The sequence below is a fragment of the Adelges cooleyi genome, unplaced genomic scaffold, assembly GCF_023614345.1.
Source record: "Adelges cooleyi isolate 19-005CV unplaced genomic scaffold, UGA_ACOO_1.1 ACOO_flye_CR_arks_rails_tigmint_CR_PRNA_574, whole genome shotgun sequence".
Classification (NCBI taxonomy): domain Eukaryota; kingdom Metazoa; phylum Arthropoda; class Insecta; order Hemiptera; family Adelgidae; genus Adelges; species Adelges cooleyi.
In genome coordinates, this window is record NW_026096268.1 from 16,120,180 (window position 1) to 16,147,847 (window position 27,668).

The window sequence follows — 27,668 nt, forward strand, 5'->3', positions numbered from 1 at the left end:
TGGTTGTTTTGGGTGCGTTTTTAATGGTTTGTTTTGTAACAATGCGTTGTCATTTAGTGTTATCACTCGGAAGATTCACTTTTGTAAGCTATAACAAGTAGTTTTTTGTACAAGAAATTATTTTGTCACATGCAAACACTGTCTAAACTTTAGTTTATAATTGGACAACTTAAGTGTCCAATGATGTCTCTTATGAAAAAGATGCATGTACAGTTTATATATTATTTAGCTGTACAGTTGGAGGTGTCATTTAACACTTTATCATACTTCATCAAAAATGTTAAAACATATTATATTATTGTGTTAAATACATTATAGGGAGAATGATAAAGAAACGTATTGCCTAGAACACAAGACATCCAATAATGTAGCATAATTTTTTTTAAAAACATGACTTGGAGCTATAATATATATTATAGCTTTATAGTTTTGTATTTTACTTTTGATTACTATTACAACATACACTTCATATTTAGCAATTAACCAGCAAGATTATGGAAACCCATTTTGGGACCTCTTTTTGAAAGATACAATAAAAATAATGATTCTGAAAGTCATCTTTTTTTTTTTAAACAAAGGCACAGTGATTTTTCTCATGAAAATGGCTATAATTCTTCTAAAACGTTTAATAAATTAACAAAGTACCTCTCAGCTATACAATAGTTAAAATCATTTTTAGTAGCTACTATAATATGGTATTTCATACCCTTAAGACAATATAATATGTATATGTACACAAGCAGGGTACTTAAATGTCTAATTAGTAATTGTTTGAGTACAACTAGTATTTTTCGTTTTAATGATATTTTTTTGTATAAATTCTATCAGCATTTATTGTAAACATTATTTCTCACAACGACTGTTGCAATGTAAACAAATGAGAAACACCCATTTGTATTATTTACTTTTAGGCTAAACGAAAAAAAAAAATAAGAACATTCATATTTTTCATAAGCTGTTTGACATTAAAATCTTTATGTTGACAAATATTGGTCTGGCGAGTACACGGAAAATATACAAACATTCTGTTGTATTGAATATGATATTATTTAATCGGATATGATCAAATACTAGGCAATTATTTATTTCAACGATATAGCTTATTGCTGACAAAATGCTTACTTCATCTCACAAGCTGTTTACTGGCACAGTGTATCATTTATGTTTGTTTTGCGATACACTGCAAGTTACAAACTGTATTGTCTTTGGCGTCATACTCTAAAAAACCCTCTTTTAACGACACTTGTTAAAATATACTGTGTCTTATGTTCATTTTAACTGTTATTCTCTGTACGGCGTTATTTAGTTCTCCGTTGGACCACTTTACTTTTAGTGCTTTTCAGAAAATTGTAAAATTCAACAACAGTTGTAAGATGCGAAAAATCACTATTTTGTTTATAGTTGCCATGATCTTGGCAACGACGTTGGGTAATTTTTACAATACTAAACTTTCAAGTTGATTATCCGAAATTAATAAAATACACATTAGTCGATATCTTATTAACCTAACATGAACGCGTTCTACATATTTTCCCACGCATACTTATTTTGTATGTATGCGAATAGAAATAGAATATAATGCCTCATTTTTTTTTTTAATGTAAAATGTGCCCCAAATTTATTACTCAATTTGTGTTATATTATACATTTCATTATCATCAAGACATTTTATACTTGAAAAAACTGTAATTCGCTTTGTATAATTTGTTGGATTAGGTGATAAAGATAAAAAGGCAAGCAAAGGTCGGTATAAATATAATATAGTTCATACGGTTAACTAATTTTGTTTTTTTTTATTAGAAAATAAAAAAAAATTAAAACATTTACAAGAAAGTAAGTAATTAAATAGTTAAAGGCACGTTATGTTACACTTACTTAGTTTTTATTTATCAATTTTATATAGAAGTTTCATTTAAAGAACTGTTTTACAGTAAAAAGATAAATATTTCATTAAATACAACCTTTTTACTCTGAAGAGGTAAAATATTTAAAACAAAAAACCAAAAAATGTTTTATTTATTTGCGAATCATAAATAATTATTTGAAAATAATTAGTTAATTTAAATTTTGTAAAAATTACTTTATCAAATAAATTTGTACTTGAACTACCTACATTTTTTTATTTACTGTTTCAAATATGTACTTCTTATTTTTTGGGAATTTTTAAATAGTTTATATTATGTATAAATAAACCTAATTTTACTTTTTATTTTAAATTACATAAGATGGACAACATGGAAAAGGTACGTGACAACTAAAAATGAAATAAACGTTGTACATTTTACTTAGTTTTAGTTGTGAGGTTGACATGGTGTTGTGAATATACAATTTTAACACAATTTGTACCAAACTTCTATTTATGCTCTTGTGTAATATAAGTTAGCCTAACCTTCCTCATAAAGGCGTCGAATGAAGTACAAAAAATCAAAATCTCAATTACTTAATTCAAAATAATTACACATTACAGTTTAACCATTAAATTAAGTTCTTGGAAAACATTACTTATACCGAAATGAACTCCTAATAATAAACGAGAGGTGTAAAGTCTTTTTAACTAAACGTGTTAATGATATTTTAACCAACAGAATATATATTTAGCTTCAATTATAGAACCAAATATATATATATATATATATATACTACTTAAATATATTAGTATAATTCCACATTAATAACTGATTTTGATCTTTATACTTAGCAATCCTTCAAACAAGGCGAGAAATAACTAACAGTTAAATAATAATTTATTCAATACATTTCCCCCCTACTTCTTTTAGGGTACTTCTATATATTAGTTAAATAAATCCGGTTGTAAGTTACACCCTTGCCTCTGTACTTACTCGAACTACTTTATATCTTTGACATTTCTTCCATTTTTTCCCAATTCGCTTTATGCAAGTATAACTACTGTATTATCCTATCTTTATAGTTTATGCCATATGGGTTATATTGATAACTAATTGATACTAATGATATTATTTATCACAATTAGTTCATATTGTTACCTAATATTGTTTTTTATACTCAGATCATGAAAAACAAAATAAACATTCTCAAAAGAATAAGTAATCACTTAATTTTAGTTGTTAAGGCTGAGCTAAACGTGTTAACCATATTAACATTTAATTCACCACTTAAGTTACATAAACATATTCAGCTTCAGCTACAGAATATATTATGTATACCACTTATATAATATGTTAGAATAATTTCACACTAATAACTAATTAAATTCTTTATATTTAGTTCCACTCCCATACACTACGCCTTATAGAGAAGGTAAGACTAACAGTTAAAATATATTATTTAATTTATTTAATGTTTTCCATAATTGTTTAAAGGCAACTTCTCTGTACAAATTAAAGCCCGTTTTAAATAACATCTTGTCTCCCTACTTATTCGAACTTGTTTCTCTTTTTTTCAAAGCCATATAAGTCAAGTACATTATATTGTGTATTCTGCTATCTTTATAGCCTGTGTCATATACATTATACTGGTAACTAATTTTTTTTCTTCATCCTATATAGAACAACCCGTTCTAGCATATCCGTATGGTAAGTAACACCTTAAGCTTAAATTAGGGAACAGTAAGTAATCAAATAATTAAAAGCACGGCATATATTTAATAAGTTTTCATTTTTCAATTTGATATAGAAATTCCATATAAATATTAATTCATCCAGCATAGTTTCCCTTACTTCATTTAAGACATTTCTGTGCACAATAAAATGTAGACCTGTTGTAAATTACATTCTTGTGTCCCTATACTTATTCGAACTTGTTTCCCTTTTTCCAAAGTCATATCATTCAAGTATATTATCTTGTGTATTCTTTTGCCTTTATAGTCTATGCCGTATGAATAGTATTGATAACTAATTTTGTTCTTTATATAATATAGACCCACACAAACTAGCATATCCGTATGGTAAGTATCACCTTAAGGTTATACAAGGGAACATTTTAAATTTTACTTATTTGGTTGTAAAAGTTTTTATATTTAACTTCAATTTTTGTTCTTTTTTTCCGAGGAGATAAAATATTTAGTAGCAATTATGCATTCAAGTATAATTTGTGTAAAATTCTTTTGTCTTTTTTTATTCTATTCCATATGAATTATATTAATAACTAATTTTGTTTTATTTTATGTAGCGCAACAAGTTCCGCAATATCAACACGGTAAGTAACAACTAAAGTTTAAGTAAAGGAACATTTTCATTTTAAGTAGTTTTTTGTAAAAGTTTTATAATAAACTTTCAACAAATTTAGTTGGTTTCATTCTAAGGAGATAAAAAATTTAGTAACAATCTTAAGTCAAGTATAACTAGTTTTAAATTATTTTGGCTTTTTATTCTATTGCATATTAATTATATTAATAACTGATTTTGTTTTATTTTATGTAGCCCAACAAGTTCCGTCATATGGACAAGGTAAATAACATCCAAAGTTTAAGTAAAGGTACACTTTAAATTTTACTTATTTGGTTGTAAAAGTTTTTATATTCAACTTTCAATTTTAGTTATTTTTTTCCGAGGAGATAAAATATTTAGTAACAATTTGCGTTCAAGTATAATTTGTGTAAAATTCTTTTATCTTTTTATTCTATTCCATATGAATTATATTAATAACTAATTTTTTTTTTATTTAGTCCAACCAGTTCCGCAATATCAACATGGTAAGTACCAGCTAAAGGTTAAGTAAAGGAACATTTAAAAGTTTACTAATTCTTTGTGAAAGTCTTCATTTTACTTTTAATTGTATGTAGCCCAACAAGTCCCACCATATGGACATTGTAAGTAACAACTAAAGTTTAAGTAAAGGAACATTTTCATTTTAAGTAGTTTTTTGTTTGTTAAGTTTTATATTTAACTTTTAACAAATGTAGTTGGTTTCATTCTAAGGAGGTAAAAAATTTAGTAACAATCTTAAGTCAAGTATAACTAGTTTAAAATTCTTTTGTCTTTTTATTCTATTCCATATGAATTATATTAATTACTAATTTTTTTTTTATGTAGTCCAACAAGCTCCACCATATGGACATGGTAAGTGCCAGCTCGATTTTTTGAATAAATAGTATTTTAATACGTTTTTTTAACTAATTTTGTTATTTAAATTAATTAGCTTATATTATAGTTACCTTATTTTTTTATTTATATTTAGATTATAAAAAACAAATGGAACATTCTCAAGAAAGTAAGTAATCTAACAATTAAAGAAACGTTATAATTTTTTATCAAAACCCTAACTTTTTTTTTTTCGAAAGTATACATATATTGTACACTTATTTTGTATGTATGCGAGTATGAATAGCATATTATGCCTAATTTTTTATGTAAAATGTGCAACAAGTTTAATATTTCATTAGTAATATCATCATTAAGACATTTTATAGTTTTAGTTAACAAAACCTTTGTATAATTTGTTGGATTAGGTGATAAAAATAAAAAGGCAAGCAAAGGTTGGTATAAATATATTATAGTTCATACGGTTAACTATATTTTTAATTTTTTTATTTAGATGTTAAAAAAAAAATGAAACATTTACAAGAAAGTAAGTAATCAATAAATTAAAGACACGTTATATTTCTTTACAAGTAGTTTTATATTATATTATATTAAGTATTCCCAGTTACAATTTAGACACTTGTCTCACTACGTATTCGAACTTAACTTCTTTCAACCAATGACATTGTTTCCATTTTTCCAAAGTCACTTCATTCAAGTATAACTTGTGTAGTCTTCTATATTTAAAGGCTGTGTCATATGAATTATATATTCACCTAATTTTGTTTTTTATAATTAGATTATAAAAAACAAGAGAGTAAGTAATCTATAAATTAAAGGCACGTTATAAATTTATTTAGATTTTATTTTTTAGTAAAATGTGCACTAAAGATAAATTGTTTAGTTATTGTACTAAACGTATCTTTATGTAATTTTATAATATTGGCAAAACTGTAATTTACTTTGTATAATTTGTTGGATTAGGTGATAAAAAAAAAAAGCCAAGCAAAGGTCGGTATTAGTATATTATAGTTTATACAGTTACCTAATTTTGTTTTTATATTTAGAGAATAAAAAACAATTGAAATATTTCCAAGAAAGTAAGTAATTATATAATAATTAAAGGCACGGTCTATACTTACTTTGTTTTTATTTATCAATTTTGTATAGAAATTTTATTTAAATATTAATTCATCCAGTACTGTTTTCTTTACTTCATTAAAGACATCTCTGTGCACAATGAAATATAGCCTGTTGTAAATTAAATCCTTGTTAAACACATCATTCAAGAATATTAACTTGTGTATTTTTCTATTTTGATAGCCTATTCCATATTAATTATATTAATAACTGATTTTGTTTTATTTTATGTAGCCCAACAAGTTCCGTCATATGGACAAGGTAAATAACAGCCAAAGTTTAAGTAAAGGAACACTTTAAATTTTACTTATTATAACTATTGGACACAATGCTAATAATATGCGCACTAGTATACAGTGTAGGGTCTAAATTCACTTAAATAATTTATAATAGTTGGATACATAATTAACAAATCAATTTATTTCAGATTATCAATATCATCAGAGTTATGGTCAACATCAACTCAATACATATCCATTACTATAACAGTTATAACAATAATAGCTGTGATCATTATCCATGATGAGGTAACTTAACTTGCTATAATATATGACATACAGGTTTTTTGTTATTTAAGAAAACCAAACAGATTGATAACAAATAATTATACATACAAAATCCAGCACATATTAAATTTCTATAAGCCCTATTGTAGATTTCTGTTAAATAATGATTTTTTTACAACTAAATAAGTTGTATAAAAATCATGGACATTATAGATGATCAGAAACATTTAATAGAAAAAAAAGAAGATGAAAAAATTGTTTTAGGATAGTGGGGACATTTTGAAAATCATGAATGTTCGTTAACTGCTAGTTTCATATAACTTCTATTTATGCTATGAATGATAATACATTTTTTCTCATTACAGAAATGATCCAAAGGCGTCGTAAGCGTTTCCATTTTCTTTTAAATACATTATAATTATCTTTTGAGTGTATAAACTTTCACTAAAACAAAATTGTATTCTCACAATTAATATATCATAATAAACTTTTACTATTTGTAAAATTAAAAATGTCTGGTTTTTCGTTAGTTATATTTGTATTAGTTAATAAAATATAATTATATGTTAAAGATAAATGTACTCTTGTCGAAAAATCAGATAGCAAATGTGACTGGTTGAAGTGTATTTTAAGTAGGTATGTTTGTTCTAAGACAATAAAGGGTCATTTGGTGTGAGAGTAAAATAATTCTAATTTCTTAAAAATTTAAACGGGATCAGCAATGATGTAGAGAAATGCATTAAACAGGATAGTAGGATTAAGTGTACAGTCAATATTATATAATTTAAATTTTTTACTAATCAAACTATGCTTTTATGATGAATAATGCTTTTTTTTTTAATTTGTTATTATTGGCTTTAAATTTTATTTACAATCCATTTACATTTTGTACAATAAGTAAATAGTTGACAAGTTCAGCTAGCTGTTTAGTGTATTGTGAGCTATAACGAATAATGCATTAGACATGTGTAATCAGATGGTATAATATTTCTTATATTTAATTGATTAGATATAATAATATATCATAAAAGTAATATGATGAAGGCTCGGCTATAATTGTTGGTATTATAAATATCCATTTGGCAGCCATATGGCACCAGGATTGCCACTGATCTCTTCGGTGGGCTTTGGTTGGACAGAAATGTAGACTTTCTTTTGGTCGTCAATTGTATTCACGATATTTTCATCTACAGCGTGCCAGATATTATTTGCTTTGAACATCTGACGGGAATTCTCGTTAAGATTGCTACAATTCGAATGGTCAACGATTGACAGTTCACGTGGACTCACATTAGCCGAAGCTATAACGTTGCGCATCTGCAAATTAATAAATTACATGAGAATAACAGCTACAAAATAGAAAACGGTCAAATTTCATTAATATAAAAACAATTTGTATGTTACCTTATCTAGATACATTTTGCCCAGGACCTTTGATCTGGACAAAACGGTTACAGAATAGCTGTGGCCGAAAGGTGTTTTTCCGCAAGCGTATACACCGGCATAGTTTACATAATCAGTGGCGAACACATCAAACGACGATTTGCCCACATTGTCTGTAACGTGAATATCATATTAGTATACCAATTAGGTGTCTATATCAAATCGGTTTTGTAACTATAGGTAATAAATTCATTAAAACTTGATTGATAAATATCTGTCAGGCGATAGCGAACGCCTTGTATAAACTTATAAAAGAAACATTTATATTATCTTACTTAAAGAAAAACCCTAATAAAAAACACATTTAAACGGTTAGTTTGACCAAAAAATCTAAAAGGTGACAATTTTGTTGTCGCGTTAGAAAGTTCAGGATTAGGCTAGTTTGTTGATTATACAGGGTGTTCCAGCATGAAAGGTAAGTAATAGGTGATTGGACATCTGGAGGACCCCCAAATAAGCCCCCCGTTTTCATTTTTTTCGATAAGTCAAAAATTAAAGGTTTCGACAGTTAAGTAAAAAAATAATGACCTAAATAAACAAAAAATTATTCCATGTTATTCAGTGCAAAAAGCTCACCTTAGAAAAGGGGTCTTATCAATTTCAGTCTTTTTCAGCCCCTAACTCTTCTCTTATCACTTATCTTATCATTTATTTCTTACCTCTAGTCTCTAATCATTTATCTCTTATCACTTATATCTTATCATTTATTTCTTATCTCTTGTTTCTAATTATTTATCTCTAATCTCTTGTCATTTATCTTTAATCGCTCATAATTTATCTCTTTCCTTTTATCTCTTATCAATTATGTCTTAGCATTTATCTTTTATCACTTATCATTTATTTGTGATCTCTAATCATTTTTCTCTTATCATTTTTTGAGTTAGGGGCCGTAAGGGACTGAAAATGATGTGACCCCTCTTTTAATGCGACCTTTTTGCACTGAATAACAGGGCGTAATTTTTTTTTCTTAAGTCATTATTTTTTTTACCTAATTGTCGAAATCTCCAATTTTTGACTTATCGAAAAAATGGAAATGGGGTGCTTATTTGGGGGTCCTCCAGATGTCCAATCACCTATTATTTACCTTTCATGCTGGAACACCCTGTATACTAGTTCAAAGTTCAAGTACTTACTCGGAGGGGAAGAAACAGTCATTCTAGATGGTAAACTTGGATGGGCCTCCATATTGGATTTAGCTACATCAGTTTGTTCCAATATGTACGGAGAGGTCAGGTTCAATTTGGGACAAACCGTACAATTTGTACAGTTCGAACAATTTGACAAATTCGCACAATTTGTGCACTTCATTAAATTTGTACATTTGGCGCAATTTGTGCAGCTCGTGCATTTTGTACAGCCTGTGCAGTTTGTACAGTCATGACAATCTGTAGAATTCGAACCGTTTATGCAACCAGTACAGTCGTTGGAGTTTACACAACTCGAACAGTCTTTGCAGTTTTTACAATTTGTACAAGACCTGCAATTTACGCAATCCCTACAATTTGTACAACCCGTGCAATTTGTGCAATTTATACAGTTTGTGTTAGTCAGTTCCGGTGCGTTTTTAAAGTCATACACCGTGCATGGACTTGATGTCGAAGTCGTTTGTACGGCGTACCATGATCCTAAGAACTTGAAAAACCACATGGAATTAGTACACAGGATTCAGTTGTTATGTTTTTTGTGTATTTAAGTAAATACCAGATGCATATCTAATTTAAAAAAAGTAATAATACACTCCTGCCCTAAACTTGAAACTTCAGTAACTTCAAAAATTGTGTTCTAAAACTATGTGACGGCCAGTCAAAATTTGTAGTACATTATTCTCAATTTAAAAATTTAATGAAATGTATACGTTACCGTTTAAGTTTCAAAGTTTGATAGCAACTTTGAAAAACTAAGTTAGGAGGGAGGTTAAAACAAAAATTGTGATAAACTGAGTTCAGATTGTATAAAAACATTATGAAAAATAAAAATGATTAAACCCTTTATTGAGATATTGAATGGTTCATGATGAAATGATCACCCCGTATAATAGAATAAAGATCAATTATAATGTTATCATAAAACTAGTATAACATGAGGAAATAATTTTATTTTTTATGCTTTGTAGATGTATATTATATTCTATTTTGTCGGAATCTTCATTTTTTTGTAGTGTTAATTAATCAAATACAATATTAATTAGGTTGTTATTACCATTTGTTTTAAAATATAAATACTAATGATTATTATTATAAATAGTATTTTTAATATGATTGTTTTTAGTTATCACCATATTTGTATTGTTTTATTTTTGTTATAATTCTCGTGTTACAATTTGGATGATAATAATAATAATAACCTACTCATTAACAACAATTTGGTAAAAAAAAAGTGTATTTTAATATTATCCATTAGGTTAACGTAACAAACTTGATGATCTTTGATCTTAGTTAAGTGATCAACGCTTCAATGTCAGTTCAAAATCAAACTTTTTATTAAAATTAAGAAACATGAATAATAAGCTATAATATGAAATATTATAATTAATAATAGTATTACTAACACAATTTTCTTAATCTATAAGGCTATCAAATGCATTACTTGGACTTACTTTTTCCACAACGAAATCAGGCATAGGTTCAAAATTGGGACATCGATCCAAATGATAAGAATGTCCCGAAACGAAATTCAAAGAACTAATTAGCAACACTGATAAAAGACGCAATCCGTTCAACTTCATCGTATGGCTGTGTGAATGGACACGACAATATTGAATGCTATTCGAAACAACTAATAAAAACATAACGATCATAATACTATGAGTAGAGAATATTTACATAGAAATAAGTATAAAAAAACAGTTTTATCATTTTCACCATTGCCTTTACTCATTGTTGTGACAAGTGACAAGTGGAGTTAGTGAAAGGGTACGCTTCAACCCCAAAAACTTTAGCTTTTGATAACAATGTAGATAAATGTTGTATTTCAGTACTTTTTTCTGTGTATGTAATAACTATTTGAGTTAATAATGTTCCAGAAAAACACTTTATTAAATGTATTAGAAGTTAAAATTAATATTTAAGTTAAAAATATTATCTTATAAAGTATATTAAGAGGTGACTTCCTAAGCAAAATACCAGACAATGCGTTATTTTTTACTTATGAATTTCCATTAAGGATAATGGTGTTTTTTTACTAAACGCAATTTAGAATATAAATTTATATCTCTGAAATTAATAAGAATTTTATAAGAAACTTTTTTTAGGTTTTATAAATAAAAAAAAAATACTTTAATATGAAATTCGGGTAATCTATATTTTTAAAACTTTTTCTTGGTGAGAATTTATGGTAAATAAACATAACACTTTGTTAATGAATTAAATAACTTTTGTACTTAAGTATTGTTTAAAACTGTAATCGTTTATTTGATTTTATAGTTATACTTTTAAAAATATTTTCTTATTATGGCTTATATAGTTTTAAATTAATAATATGAAATATATCAATATTTGGTTATTTAAATGAGAACATGTACTCAAAAGAAATTACTTATTAGTAAGTATGCGAACTGGTGATTATTCTTATGTATACTTTTATCCTTATCCTTTAACCATGAGACACACTCCCCTTGTCCCTATAGATCATTATATTTTTTTTTAGGATACCTACCTAAGTACAAGCGACAACGGTGAATTTATTTTAAGAAAAAATTCCCTAAAAATGTTTCTCCATACACAAAAGCCTCTATTGTATCTATTATTATGTGTTAAACCGTTTTTAATTGGAACTTTCAATTTTATATTCGAATCATTAAGATATTAATGATAGAAGTATAACTGATAAATATATTAATACAATTTAAAACTATTGCAAATTTAACAAGCATTTAAACATTTTAATTACGAATTTTAGTACTTACAATTTTGCAAATTGTATTTTCTTGGTCGACTTCTTAGTGGTCACTATACTTGTCTGTTTTAAGTGTATCCACTGTAAGACCTGTCGACGAACTACTGTCTACGATGATTCTGACCAACTATTTATTCTATCCAGTGCATACAGCGGTTCATGGATTTATTATTTTCTCATTCGGTTTAAATAACCAAACGTCTGCTGCACGTGTTCAGCTACCTTAGCTTATAACATTTTATTGAAAAAATATTTTTATTATGCATCTTAATATTAGAAAATTAATTTTTTACCTTTTCGAATTGTCCGGTCAAATGGTCAAGTTCGAATTTGAGAGTTTGCCTGATTTGGTGAATTGAATTTTATACAAAAAACAGACATTAACAATGCTTGTTTTAATTGTGTGTTTTACAAATTAAAAAAAATTTAATTGATTTTGCAATAACAGCAGTTGACCACTCAACTTTGATGCAGCAGTTAGAGTAGCAACAAATATATATAGAAAAAATAATTTTAGCAACACAGTCTGTGGTTAAACTTACAATGTTTTCTAGTTCTAGTTCTAGTTATATTATAGTTTAGACCGCATTAGTTTTGAGGCATTTATTGTAACCTTTTTTATTCAATACTCTCTATATGGACCAATTAAAATGTTAAGTAGATTATTCTCAAATTAAATAGTTAGTAAAATGCATGTGTCACTAATTAAAATGCAAAAGTTTCTATCATAAAAACTAAGTTGGGAGGGGCGAAAACATTTCTAAAAAATATGTCAAAAATTTACATCACATTGTATAAGATAATATGAAAAAAAAAATTAATTTCCTATTAAACTCTATAAGATATTGACAGTAGACTCATCTTGTATTTGTTTAGACAATATTTTTTAACCGTCCAACCTCCGTTCAATAATATACCTACTTAAGCCATTTCTAGGTGTATTTTATTCGGTACAATTTCTACACACAATTTTGGCCGTTTTTGCATCAGAATGTTTTTGTATGGTTAATTTAAATAGATGATCCAAAATGGACGTATTAGATCACTAACCCCGTCCGATCAAGTTCAAAACTACATCCCATGAGGGGATACGATTAGGGTTGATCGTCTGTCTCCTTTTGCTAACAGTGTTAGATTTGATATGTCACACTTATAAAATTAATATAATGAATGTGAGGTCAAGGAGGTCATGAAGCTACAGGAATTATTATAAATGAGTGATAAAATCAATTTTCAATAAACGCTTCAATGCAAGTCTGTGGACAGTAGGTTCAAGCCAGTACAGTCTAAACCAAGCACAGTGAGTAAGTATTATAAGTAAACGAGCAGTAGTAGTGGAAGTAAGTTAATAAAATAAGGAAGTTCCAGTGTCCACAGATACAAATACAAAAATCGTTAAGCCTAATGACAATAACTTATGCTTTATTTGTATTTGTATTTTTTTTTTTATTTTGGGGACCCCTATTTCTTTGCCATCTGTTCGCACCTGTATATTAGGTATTTCGACTTATCTTGTTAAAAAAAAATATTTAGAACGTTTTAAATTTCAGGCAAGTACTAGTTTCAAACGTTAACCGAAATTGTTTATTGTTAACGAATTGTTGACTTTGTCACACACGTGTTTAATACCATTTGCGTCCTACTATGTTAGAACCATTTTTTTTATGAATTCGCTAAACAATGTATGTTATGTTCAAAACCAGTTTACTCTGTATGTTATTAAATTGTATTTTTCAGAACTAGAAACATTCATTCGTTCACTAAATTACAAAATGAAAAAAATCACAATTTTTTTTATAGCTGTCATCATTATGGAAATATCGTTGGGTAATTATTGTTTGTATTTACATTCCAATGCTGCATTCGCAGTTTGATTATAAGAAATTATCTATATACTACCTACAGTTGTGGGTTAAGGTTTTTTAATAAACTGACAAATTATATTGAAATAAGTTAAATACAGTTAAATGCATAATACATAATTTCCTCACAAAGTTTAGTATGCGATTATGAATTTTTATTGATTTCTTATTAATCTGTTATTCATATTTAGTCACACAAGGTCAGCCAATTCCAAGTAAGTAACAATTAACAGAACGTCATGGTAATTACTTTCAAATCATAATCATTACTTATTTTGTTTTTAACGTTTAGGTGGTGCATCAAGTGTGATACAATATCTACCACAAGGTATGTATCATCTAGTAATTATAGTAACGTTATAAAATTATTTTATTTTTATATACATTTTATATAAAAATTTGAGTTTTAAAACATTTTTATGTATACTAAGTAATTTTTGTAGAGTATTGTGTAAATAGAAGTTGATTAATTAAATGTATTATACTTATTGTCTTCACTCACTTACATAATATATATGCGACTATGAAATCATATTCATTCCTCATTTTGTTCTTAACGTTTAGGTGGTGCATCAAGTGCGATACAATATCTACCACAAGGTATGTATCATATAGTAATATTAGAGGCACGTTATAAAATAATTTTGTTTTAGCTTCGATGCAATTTGTTTTACCATGATGTGGGCTTTTTTGTGTCTGTATACACTGTAACTTTTACTGCACCAATTCCTTCGAGTAGCCACTCTATAAATCACAAATTTCATCTAGTTGGTATTTTGGAGGGGTAAAAGTTGAAAAAATTTACTTTTCACAGTTAAAATTTGAAAAAACAAAAAAAAACCATAAGTTTTTAAGTTAGACCTTTCTTTTACTGCCTATAATTCGAGAAAAAGATTCTGATCGAGTTGAAATTTACAAGGAATATTTAATTGGTATGCCCACGCACGTCAGTTGTGTCAAATTTAAATTATACCCATTTTCTATCTCTCTAGAGGGAGGGGGGGTAGAGTTAAATTTGTTTGGGTTTTTTGCCGTAGTTTTAAACCTTTAAGTTGAAAATTTGTCAGTAGTAATAATTCATTTTTATATACATCTATTCACAATGAAACTATTAAGTTTTGATACACAAGTACCATTTTTAGGTTTTAATTTAATTTTTTTTTTAACTACATTAACGGTGTACTAGATGTGAGAAACGAAAAGACGATAATAACTGTAGGTTTATAACGTCGACCCGTGTATGGTGTGAGAGATAAAGTTTAATCGAACCGTTTCGGTTGGTATCATAATATTGTGTTTATTACACGACCCGTCTACTTATATTAGGACACTTTATACTTATTGTCTTCACTCACTTACATAATTTGTATGCGACTATGAAGTCATATTCATTCCTTATTTTGTTCTTAACGTTTAGGTGGTGCATCCAGTGCGATACAATATCTACCACAAGGTATGTGCCATCTAGTAATTATAGGAACGTTAAAAAAATTATTTTATTGTTATATACATTTTGTATAAAAAATTGAGTTTTAGAACATTTTTAAGTATACTTAGTAATTTTTATAGAGTATTGTATTAATAGAAGTTGATTAATTAAACGTATTATACTTATTGTCTTCACTCACTTACATTATATTACATATATATGTGACTATGAAATCATATTCATTTCAATTTTTGTTCTTAACGTTTAGGTGGTGCATCAAGTGCGATACAATATCTACCACAAGGTATGTATCATCTAGTAATTATAGTAACGTTATAAAAATTATTTTATTTTTATATACATTTTATATAAAAATTTGAGTTTTAGAACATTTTTATGTATACTTAGTAATTTTTATAGAGTATTGTGTAAATAGAAGTTGATTAATTAAATGTATTATACTTATTGTCTTCACTCACTTACATCATAATATGTATGCGACTATGAAATCATATTCATTCCTCATTTTGTTCTTAACGTTTAGGTGGTGCATCAAGTGCGATACAATATCTACCGCAAGGTATGTATCATACAGTAATATTAGAGGCACGTTATAAAATAATTTTGTTTTAGCTTCGATGCAATTTGTTTTACCATGATGTGGGCTTTTTTGTGTCTGTATACACTGTAACTTTTACTGCACCAATTCCTTCGAGTAGCCACTCTATAAATCAAAATTTCATCTAGTTGGTACTTTGGAGGGGTAAAAGTTGAAAAATTTACTTTTCACAGTTAAAATTTGAAAAACAAAAAAAACCATAAGTTTTTAAGTTAGACCTTTTACTGCCTATAATTCGAGAAAAAGATTCTGATCGAGTTGAAATTTACAAGGAATATTTAATTGGTATGCCCACGTACGTCAGTTGTGTCAAATTTAAATTATACCCATTTTCTATCTCTTTAGAGGGACGGGGGGGGGATAGAGTTAAATTTGTTTGGGTTTTTTGCCGTAGTTTTAAGACCTTTAAGTTGAAAATTTGTCAGTAGTAATAATTCATTTTTATATACATCTATTCACAATGAAACTATTAGGTTTTGATACACAAGTACCATTTTTAGGTTTTAATTTAATTTTTTTTTAACTACATTAACGGTGTACTAGATGTGAGAAACGAAAAGACGATAATAACTGTAGGTTTATAACGTCGACCCGTGTATGGTGTGAGAGATAAAGTTTAATCGAACCGTTTCGGTTGGTATCATAATATTGTGTTTATTACACGACCCGTCTACTTATATTAGGACACTTTATACTTATTGTCTTCACTCACTTACATAATTTGTATGCGACTATGAAGTCATATTCATTCCTTATTTTGTTCTTAACGTTTAGGTGGTGCATCCAGTGCGATACAATATCTACCACAAGGTATGTATCATCTAGTATTTATATGCAAGTTAAAACAATTATTGTATTGTTATATAGATTTTGTATAAAAAATTGAGTTGTAGAACATTTTTAAGTATACTTAGTAATTTTTATAGAGTATTGTATTAATAGAAGTCGATTAATTAAACGTATTATACTTATTATCTTCACTCACTTACATTATATTACATATGTATGTGACTATGAAATCATATTCGTTCCAATTTTTGTTCTTAACGTTTAGGTGGTGCATCAAACATGTCACTATATCCACAACAAGGTAAGTATCATCTAGCAATAATTGTATACTTAGTAATTTTTATAAAGTATTGTATAAGTAGAAGTTGATTAATTAAATATATTATACTTATTGTCTTCACTCACTTACATTATATTACATATATATGTGACTATGAAATCATATTCATTTCAATTTTGTTCTTAACGTTTAGGTTATCATCAACCAGGTGTCACTATGATCACAGCACGTTAAGTATCTATTTTGCTTCTAATTGATATAATATATGTAACTTATTGTCTCACACAGTTACTAACTCGTATGAGTGCATGAATCTTGTTTAATCCTTATTGTCTTAACGTGTAGTGTGTCTTCTACTACCACTATGACATCTATAATTATGACGTTTATAGCTTCGATACAAAGCTGAGATGCTATTGGTTTTACCATGATGTGGCTTTTTTTTATGTCTGTACACTGTAACTTTTTTAATAGTTAAATTTAGTATTAATAACAGTTAAAATTTGAAAAAACAAAAGAGTTTTTAAGTTAGAATATTTACTGCCTATAATTTCGAGAAAAAGATTCGGATCGAGTTGAAATTTATAAGGAATATTTATTTTGTTCTTAACGTTTAGGTGGTGCATCCAGTGCGATACAATATCTACCACAAGGTATGTATCATCTAGTAATTATAGGCACGTTAAAAAAATTATTTTGTTTTTATATACATTTTATATAAAAACTTGAGTTGTAGAACATTTTTATGTATACTTAGTATTTATTATAGAGTATTGTATTAATATAAGTCGATTAATTAAACGTATTATACTTATTATCTTCACTCACTTACATTATATTACATATGTATGTGACTATGAAATCATATTCGTTCCAATTTTTGTTCTTAACGTTTAGGTGGTGCATCAAACATGTCACTATATCCACAACAAGGTAAGTATCATCTAGCAATAACTGTATACTTAGTAATTTTTATAGAGTATTGTATAAGTAGAAGTTGATTAATTAAATGTATTATACTTATTGTCTTCACTCACTTACATCAGTAATATGATGTGCTCCAGTGCAATCAGTCATCGGTGGATAGATATTTTGTTTTTTTGGGTACCTACGTTAAAATATAGCAAATATCTTTATTGGGTATTAAGTAAGTTCCCTGATAGCTTCTTGCTCAAATTGTGAACAACACAGTTTTCTCAAGAACAAGGTAATCAACAACTAATAGTAAAAGTCATGTCTGTACATCCTTTAATTGGTTTTTCTATTACACGCTACTTTTGGGTTGACCTTTTCTTCTTCTGACACCATTCAACCATGCTGAGTCCTAAAAAAAATAGTTTTCGGTTTAGCCATGTATCTAAGTTAAGGATAAAGCATTGCCGTATTGTTATATATATTTCCATCTTTAGTTTTTTATACTTTAGTCGGCACAGACTTCTGCGAGCACAACGAAGTTACGAAGCCGTAAGTGTCGCCATAAAGTGTATAAAGCAAGTTATACAGTTTAACTCTTGATTTTCTCTATACATTCTAGCTATACATTTTTCAGTTGTATAAGATTTCTTACTATGAAAAGATAAAGATCATTTCCGTTTAGTAGAAAGTCTATAATATTGCATATGTATGTGACTATGAAACCATATTCGTTTCAATTTTTGTTCTTAACGTTTAGGTGGTGCATCAAACATGTCACAAGGTTATCAATATCAACCAGGTAAGTAACCACTATGAATTAAATGCACGTTAAAAATATCTTAATTTTGCTTCTAAATTGTATTATAAATATAAATGTATTATACTTATTGTCTTCACACAGTTACATAATACTCGTATGTATGTGACTATGAAATCTTGTTTAATCCTTATTTTGTTCTTAACGTTTAGGTGGTGCATCCAGTGCGATACAATATCTACCACAAGGTATGTATCATCTAGTAATTATAGGCACGTTATAAAAATATTTTGTTTTAGCTTCGATACAAAGCTGAGATGCTATTGGTTTTACCATGATGTGGGCTTTTTTTTATGTCTGTACACTGTAACTTTTTTAATAGTTAAATTTAGTATTAATAACAGTTAAAATTTGAAAAAACAAAAGAGTTGTTAAGTTAGAATATTTACTGCCTATAATTTCGAGAAAAAGATTCGGATCGAGTTGAAATTTATAAGGAATATTTATTTTGTTCTTAACGTTTAGGTGGTGCATCCAGTGCGATACAATATCTACCACAAGGTATGTATCATCTAGTAATTATAGGCACGTTAAAAAAATGATTTTGTTTTTATATACATTTTATAAAAAAACTTGAGTTGTAGAACATTTCCATGTATACTTAGTATTTATTATAGAGTATTGTATTAATATAAGTCGATTAATTAAACGTATTATACTTATTATCTTCACTCACTTACATTATATTACATATGTATGTGACTATGAAATCATATTCGTTCCAATTTTTGTTCTTAACGTTTAGGTGGTGCATCAAACATGTCACTATATCCACAACAAGGTAAGTATCATCTAGCAATAACTGTATACTTAGTAATTTTTATAAAGTATTGTATAAGTAGAAGTTGATTAATTACATGTATTATACTTATTGTCTTCACTCACTTACATCATAATATGCATGCGACTATGAAATCGTATTCAATCCTTATTTTGTTCTCAACGTTTAGGTGGTGCATCAAGTGGGATACAATATCCACAAGGTACGATGTAAAGTTTTATTATTTTTTTATACATATTGTATAAAAGTTTGAAATGTAGAAATTGTCTTTTATTAAATTAAATAGTATTTTTAATAAATTTGTATTTATTTTTCCAATAGTTTACTCATTATTTTTAGTTACTTTTAAATAACTAGCTTTTACTTGTTTCTTCGATATTTCGTTGATAATCTATATTATCAATAAAATGATATCTGTATTACTTTACAGTCAAATTGAGTTTACTTAATTATTGCCTATACAAAACTCCTTAAAAACAAACCGCATGCAACCCTCTTAAGTAGAACTTTTATTACAATGGAGAAAAACTTTGGTGGGTTACTAAATTTTTATGGAGTATTGTATAGATACAATTTGATTGTACACATTTATTATACTTCTTTTCTTCACTCACTTACATAACATGTATGCGACTATGAACTTTATTCCTTATTCGGTTCTTAATGTTTAGGTGGTGTATCAAACATGTCACCATTTCCACAACAAGGTAATTATCATATAGCAATAACTGGCAAGATATACAATTTCACTGGTTTTTTTTTTTGTATATTTTGTATAAAAGTTTGAATTGTAGAAGTTTTTTTAAAAATAATTTTGTATTTCCTCGTTTTTATTCGTTTCTTTGATTTCATATTGAATATTTAAAAATTAACTGTTTATGTAATTTAAAGGCATATTGTATTGATAAAAGTCGATTCATTAAATGCCTTATATTATATATTTTCCTCACACATTTATCTATTCGAGTACAAACTCATATTTATAAGTAATTTTGTTCCTTTTTTTTTTGTAGCACAAACTATGCCATTATATCCTTCACAAGGTAAGTATCAAGTGAAATTAACAAATAATAATTGTTTGAAAATAATTAGCTATTTGAAGTGTAGGTACTATTAATTTTTTTTTTCACATACTTACATTTATTAATATGTATGCGATTATGAAATCACATTGATTACTTATTTTGTTCATTACGTTTAGGTGGTGCATCAAACATGTCACCATTTCCACAACAAGGTAAGTATCATCTAGCAATTAAGGTTACGTTATATAATATTACTTTAAAGTATCTAATTTCACGACAAAATGTATTATTAGAAGTTCATAACTTGAGTGCATTATCTATTTTCCCACTTACTACGCATGAAACTTTGAATTAATTTTGACTGCCCATTTTGTGTTTTTTTTTTAGGGTTACAAGGTGTGCCATATATTCCACAACTTCCGCCTATTTATTCACAACAAGGTAAGTATCATCTCACAATAAAATGCACGTTACACAATTTTTAGAATAACGTTAAAGAAAATTACGTTTAAGAATGAGTTATTCGAAATTTTGAAATATTTTATAAATCATTTTTTATTTTTAATAGGTACATAATTTTGAATTTACTTTTTTAAGTATGATCTTGTAATTTTATATTTGTATCTCGGTTTTTATTGTTTGATCTTTCTCAGGTTGATTATCCGGAAATTAATAATATAGTTACTACAGTTAAAGATTTTATGTTGATTACTTAAATGCAAGACATAAAACCCTGACATAATTAGGCCTGCTTAGGATGGTCAGAATTCAGTTTTATAACAACAGTAGTTTATCGACCTCCTTCCTAGGTTATTGTTGAAATCAATTTTTGATTTTTGATATTTCAACTAAAAATGTGTTTAAATTCTCAAATTGTTGGTATTTGTTTTTAATTCGGTTTTGTTTGTTAATTTTTGGGTTGATTATCCGAAAATTAAGAGTACAATTACGATAGCTATGGATTTTAATTTGATTACTTGAATGCCTAATACATATTTTTCTCACACACTTACATATGTTTGTAACAAAATATAATGATTCCTAATTTTGTTCTTTATATTTAGCCCAATTAGCCCCACAAGTATATGGACAATGTAAGTACTTATGTCTTTTAAGTAGACAACTTGAATGCCTAATACATATTTTTCTCACACATTTACATATGGTTGCTTTACAGCATTCTTCCAAACTCCCTCCAATCTTCTCTGTTATTCGCCAACCTGTTTAGTTCCCTGTAAGTCCTCTGCCTATCTTGCTTTCTATTTGTCTTACCAATATTCTGTGGTGTAGTTCCTTCTCGTATATTAAAATATGTCCAATTAATCTTCTTTGATCTTAATAATCCTTTAAGTTCGCATATTTCATATTGGAACGGAACTCCGCCCAGTCTAACTCTTAGCGGCCTCAGCCAGCTCAACATTTTGAAGCTTAGTAAACATGTTTCTTCTGCTTTGTTTATCATCCAAGATTCCGATCCATGTAGAGCCACGCTTCACACAAACGCTTAAACTAATCTATTTGGTTATTGAAGCAATGTCGTCTGCGAATCTAAGTATTTGTATAAGTCATACTCCGACCGTCACTCCTATTTTTTGTCTTTTGAGCTTATACATTAAACAACATTGCTGACATGAGACACCCTTGTCTAGAGCCTTCCCGTAATTTTGCTGTTGCTAATTTGTCTTCTACTAGTATTACTGCTGTCTGGTATCTGGTAAAATTCAATATCAGTTGCCTATCCTTGAAATCCACTCTTAGTGGCTGTAGAGACTGAAATAACTTTTGCCAGCTCACTTTATCAAATGTATTTTCTAGGTCTATAAACGCAATCAACGTGTCCTTATAAAAAAATCCATATTGACATCTAATTTTGTTCTTTAGATTTAGCACCAAATAGCATGCAATATGGACAACGTGAGTACTTATGGTTTTTAAGTAGATTAGGTGAATGCAAAATACATATTTTTCTCACACATTTACATATGTATATAAAAATCCATATTGACACCTAATTTTGTGCTTTATATTTAGCCCCAAATGGCTCGGGATATGGACAACGTAAGTAACAACAAACGCAGAAATGGAGCTGAATTTATATTGATAACTAATGGTGTTCTTTATATTGGTGTAGCCCAACATGGTTCGGCAAGTTGTGGAGGTATGTACAAAAGAGCTGTTAAGGGTATCAAAAAAATGTGCTATTGACACCTAATTATATATTTTACTGTTTAAAATATATACTACTTATTTGTTTGGGGATTTTTTAAATATTTGTATCTTATTTTTTTTTTGTTTATTCTCAAGTCGATTATTCCAAACTGTTAATGTACCATAGTTAGCATGGATTAATTAGTAATACAATGATACCCAATATTTTCTTTATGTTTAGGTTCACATTCTCCTGCACCAATTCGTGTAGTGGGTAAGTAATAACTAACTAGTTGTAGTGCAAGTGTGAAATTATATTGTTAACTAATGGTGTTCTTCATATGTAGTTCAACGTGGTTCGGCAAGCTGTAATGGTATGTAAAAATAAACAGATAACGGCAATGACATATATGAAATGTTTAACAATTACTTTAAAAAATGATTGTTTTGTCTTTGATGTATCTAACTAAAAGACTTATGTTGAGTTGATCGAAGTTGATTATATTAATGCTCTATACACTTATCGATATGAAACTACTAATTACTAATACTTGATAACTAATGGTTTTCTTTATATATTATAGACCACGATAGTTCGAGTAGTGAATCAGAAGGTATGTAAAAAAAAAACAATAAATTACTATATCAAGTAAATTTGTAAGTGTATTAGATATCTTAAATGGTTTATACATATTTTCTATACTTATGCAATGAATTTATATTGATAACTAATTGTTTTATTTATATTTAGACGAGCATGGTTGTGATTCAAAAGGTATGTAATTATAAACAGTTAAGGTGAAATATAACGTATAAAATGGTTTAAAAATTACCTTATCAAATACATTTCTAAACGAAACTCAGTTTTATTTACTGTTTCAAGTATGTACTTCTTATTTTTATTTACTCAATTTCAAATTGCTTATGGAGTGCAATGCTAATTTGGTGATTTACTTACATAATTATAGTTATTAATTATCATAGGTAAGCTAATAAACTTAAAAAATGAATTTAACGATTTCAGTTGATTTAAATTCTGTTACCATTCGTCATGAACCACGTTGTGGTACTGTTGTTCGTCGTGATAATCATTGTGCTCCTGTTCATACTCATCATGGCCATCATAGTCATCGAAGTCGTGGTTTTTGGGGTAGTCACAGTAGTCATTGTTGATAAGGTAACCTAACCTAAATTTAAAGCACACATAAAGACCGGGGATTCTTTTAACGCCCTACACTAGTTTACTCTTTAAATAATGGCAATTTTATAATTATTCTTTTTGAAAACATTTTTGTTTATGTTTTACTTCAATAATGGACAATATTCAAATGTTTACCTATTTAAGTATTTTCCACAGCTTTATCAGCTTTCCATACTTAAACGTTAACATATATATTTAATAACATTTTCAAATTAAGAATAAATTGCTTTTCATTTTAACTGGTCGATAACCGGCGTTGAATAAATAGTTTAAAGTTATTAAAAATAATTAAATATTTAAATTTAATACAGCAGACTGAACTGAGCTCAGACTGTTGTACGCATCAACCTATCAACATTTTCAACAAATTAATCTTAATTTAAAAATTCAAATTAATAGATATGTTATGGTTTATGTTTCAGAAATTGATGAAGTTCTAGAAAATACTAAATAAGATACAAAAATTTAAGGACTGTCTAATATTGTAATATAGCATTAAAAAATACTTTTTCAAAAAGAATAACCACAAAACTGCAATAATTTTAAAGAAAAGTGTTGCTGGGCGTTTAGTAGTAGACATAGCATCTTCGACAATGACAATACATTCACTTAAGATTTTATAAAAAGATAAAACAATCGTGTACATATATATCATGAGCATTTTTTTCAAAAAATTCAGTGGGTTTTTTTCTATGTAGAAAACCAAGTACTTGAATATTCTAGCTATATTCAAAAAAGCCAGCATATATTTAGTGTCTTAAAAAATTGAAAGCTTAGCGTATATATTATTTAAATAATAATAGATTTTATCACAAAAATGTTGTATTGAAATTCTAAATAACCTAATATTATTTATACCGTTTAATTAAACAAAAATTGATGAAATAATAGTTCTAGAGAGTAACAGATGTTAAAAGTCTAACTATGTAACATACATTATCAGTTTTCTTGTCTTAACAGAGGTTACATTGTGAATATAAATTATATTAATTGATGATATTTATGTATATTTTTAGTTACAGAAAGGACCCAGAAAAAGATACCCAGTTTTTTTTTAGCTACAATATAATTATTATTCGACTGTATAAACTTTTACCTAACCAACATTATATATTTCACAAAATCATAATAAACTTTTCTTTTCTGGCAAATTTAAAATGTTGTTTTTCATTAGCTAAACTTATTTGTTATAAGTTAAGTTGTCTGACTGAATTAACTAATAACAATTGTGATTGTTTTGTGGACGTTTTTAGTGGTTTATTTTGTAACATTGAGTTGTTTTTTTGTGTAAACCTGTAATTCAAGTGCTCCTTAGTTAGACCATTCTATACACTTGGAAGATTCACTATTGTAATCTATAACAAGTAGTTTTTTTACAATAAATTATTTTGTTACATACAAATACAATCTAGTTTGTAACTGGACAACTTAAGTCTAATTCTGATTGCAAAAATGCGCACCAGTTATTGTTGACGAATTTCAATGTACAGTTAAAGGTATAATATACTATTTTATCATACTTCATCATTTAATGGTGTGTGATAAACGATTTATTGTTTTGTATTGTAATAGAATAAAAACTGAGCTGGGGAATAGTAGGGCAAGAAGAAATATGGACATGGTGTGCGACGCCGTCCATGTAATCAGTTTGTTGATGATATATTGGCTATCTGTTAGATAATTATTAAATGCACTCTTAATACATCCTTTACACTCTTGACTTTGCGTTCAAGAGTACAGGAATAATTATTATTAATAAAAGTAATAAAACCACTTTCAAATAAACGCGTTGATGATAATTTGTAAACACTTACTTACCATTTGTAAATACTTTCTTTCTGTGCTGGTTTATACAGTGCAACAATCTAACAAGACCGTTTTAAAATTTTAAATCCTTAACATCTCTCCTTGAGAAAAAAGGTGTCAAATTGTGCACCAATACATTGGTGCTTTTGTGTCATTCTTAGTCTTTTATTTTTTTTTACTTTTTTTTATTCGGATTATCAAAAAAATACTTAATATATAAAAGAACAAAAAAATATTAACATCATATTATTTTTCAGTACCTATTATTATTATTTGTCTATACAAAATTACAACACTATTTTATCACAAGCACAGATTTAAATGCAACCGCTATGAGTAAAAAAAAAACAATAACACCATACTTATATCCAATTTTTATCTTCCTTTTTATTGAGTGAATACATTAGTTATACATACTCGTTAATAATTGCATAAGTTAATAAACAATAAAATCTAAGATAAAATATCCTTGTTGAAAATAACTTCTTCTGGATTTTGTTGGTCGACATATACGAATCCCAATCTGTAGAACCATCTTTTAATAATGTGACCGGAGTAAGAGTCGATTTTATATCCTATGTAATCAACCAATGTGTTTTCTGAAGGCGGCAATACTTTATAGAAAGTTTTTTTCAAGAAATCATTTGTAAGGAATTCGGGAGTAAATACTTCACGTGATATTAAGCAATAATTCTCCACAAAATCCGAGTTTTGTCTGGTTAATTCAATAAAATTATCATAGAAACTAGCAAGTTCGGCTGTGGCAGCGACATATATTTTGTGACCGACTCCGGATTGGTTCAATGGAGGTATCGTTTCTTTGGATTTGCGATGTGTATAGTCTACTAAGGCTGACAGAGATTTCAGTACCTTGCTCTGTCTGAGATATATGGTTGGAGATATACTTTCAAAAAACTTTAATGCATCTCTCATATATCTGAATATCACTGAAATATAGCCGACTTTAGCCATCACGTCAGCATAACACTTACGGAAAGCATATGCACTGCAATTATCATCTTGTAGACAAGTATCGATCAGATGTTTAAAAAGCATCCTATAAACCGTCGTCACTTCAGCGTATTTGCATTGGAGCACAATTAACATGTTTTTATATTTATCGGTTCGATATCTCAAGAAAATGCTGAACTCACCTGGTATGTTGAGCTCAAGTACCTCGGACGCAGAAGCAAATGAAAATTTGTCATCATCGGCATTTTCGTTATCTTTCAATCTTAATTGTTTTAGTCTTTTTAAGTTGGAATTTTTTTTCTTTACAGAAATGTTCAGGTACTGCCATCCCGGTTGTCTTAACATCTTTGTCAATTCATTGTCATATATTTGGGCGTTTGGTGGATAACAAACCGCAAATGACATAAGCGTCGAAACGAAAAATTGTGTAATTATATTCATGATGATGGACAATTCAACTATTATTTGGGAGATTTTATACACTGCACTTTAGCCTACGGCGAAATACAGTAGAAACCTCGAGCTTTAGAAAAATATCCACGCAAATGTCTTCTCGGTTGTTTAAATAGCAAATTTTTGCCCAAAAAACGTTACTCTGTTTGCGTTAGTCGCGCACAGCTCGATAAAATCGCTTATGGCATTGACTGACCTACATAGCATTTTCTTTTGTTTTTACCATTTCTTAAAGAAAAGACTACGTGGAACTTTAACGGTAATCGTCAGACGTATTAGAAAATAAGCGTAAACAGTTCCCGCTTTACTTAATGTTGCTGTTGTTGGTGGAAAACCCACAATCTGTAGCAGCGTTGTTAGGGAGAGTTTGGATGTGTTGTAAACTAATAAAGGGGATACAAACTTTTGTAGTAAAGTATTGATATGTAACCGGTGCTTTGGGCGTAATGTTAAGTTCTACCAAGCTTCAAATGAGACATTCAGGATGCTCTATGGGTACAATAAATAGTATTCATTTTTTTTTAATTTAAAAATGATTTAAAATAGAACTCGTATAACGAAAAATATGTTTTCAGATTTGAAATTGGG

General features: G+C 28.0%; 3 protein-coding genes across 11 annotated transcripts; 2 read left to right on the forward strand and 1 right to left on the reverse strand.

The window, feature by feature from the left end:
• Positions 1-1,119: 1,119 nt before the first annotated feature.
• LOC126843319 (uncharacterized) lies at positions 1,120-7,179 on the forward strand. Of its 9 annotated transcripts, XM_050580747.1 has the most exons (21): positions 1,120-1,428; positions 1,717-1,743; positions 1,801-1,833; positions 2,226-2,243; positions 3,247-3,279; positions 3,528-3,554; positions 3,899-3,925; positions 4,150-4,176; positions 4,401-4,427; positions 4,646-4,672; positions 4,763-4,789; positions 5,013-5,039; positions 5,158-5,190; positions 5,429-5,455; positions 5,515-5,547; positions 5,800-5,817; positions 5,985-6,011; positions 6,068-6,100; positions 6,375-6,401; positions 6,568-6,667; positions 7,012-7,179. In XM_050580747.1, exons 1-20 carry the CDS (start codon positions 1,266-1,268, stop codon positions 6,624-6,626), a joined length of 720 nt encoding a protein of 239 aa, XP_050436704.1. In that variant the 5' UTR covers positions 1,120-1,265; the 3' UTR covers positions 6,627-6,667; positions 7,012-7,179. The 9 variants fall into 9 exon arrangements, with proteins under 9 accessions (XP_050436704.1, XP_050436705.1, XP_050436707.1 ...); XM_050580748.1 differs by lacking the exon at positions 5,800-5,817; XM_050580750.1 differs by lacking the exon at positions 3,899-3,925.
• A 532-nt stretch (positions 7,180-7,711) lies between these two features.
• LOC126843639 (uncharacterized) lies at positions 7,712-9,280 on the reverse strand. Its single transcript, XM_050581287.1, has 3 exons — positions 9,223-9,280; positions 8,051-8,202; positions 7,712-7,963 (listed from the first exon to the last, which is right to left on the reverse strand). Exons 1-3 carry the CDS (start codon positions 9,272-9,274, stop codon positions 7,712-7,714), a joined length of 456 nt encoding a protein of 151 aa, XP_050437244.1. The 5' UTR covers positions 9,275-9,280.
• Positions 9,281-14,152: 4,872 nt separating this feature from the next.
• On the forward strand, positions 14,153-24,373 carry LOC126843640 (prisilkin-39-like). The gene is made up of 24 exons (XM_050581288.1): positions 14,153-14,173; positions 14,410-14,445; positions 15,543-15,578; positions 16,948-16,983; positions 17,580-17,615; positions 17,860-17,895; positions 18,847-18,882; positions 19,160-19,195; positions 19,440-19,475; positions 19,645-19,677; positions 20,147-20,182; positions 20,489-20,518; positions 20,677-20,712; positions 20,888-20,941; positions 21,565-21,594; positions 22,382-22,414; positions 22,532-22,558; positions 22,632-22,658; positions 22,890-22,922; positions 22,996-23,022; positions 23,233-23,262; positions 23,400-23,423; positions 23,673-23,825; positions 24,272-24,373. Exons 4-23 carry the CDS (start codon positions 16,962-16,964, stop codon positions 23,819-23,821), a joined length of 771 nt encoding a protein of 256 aa, XP_050437245.1. The 5' UTR covers positions 14,153-14,173; positions 14,410-14,445; positions 15,543-15,578; positions 16,948-16,961; the 3' UTR covers positions 23,822-23,825; positions 24,272-24,373.
• The last annotated feature ends 3,295 nt before the right edge of the window (positions 24,374-27,668 follow it).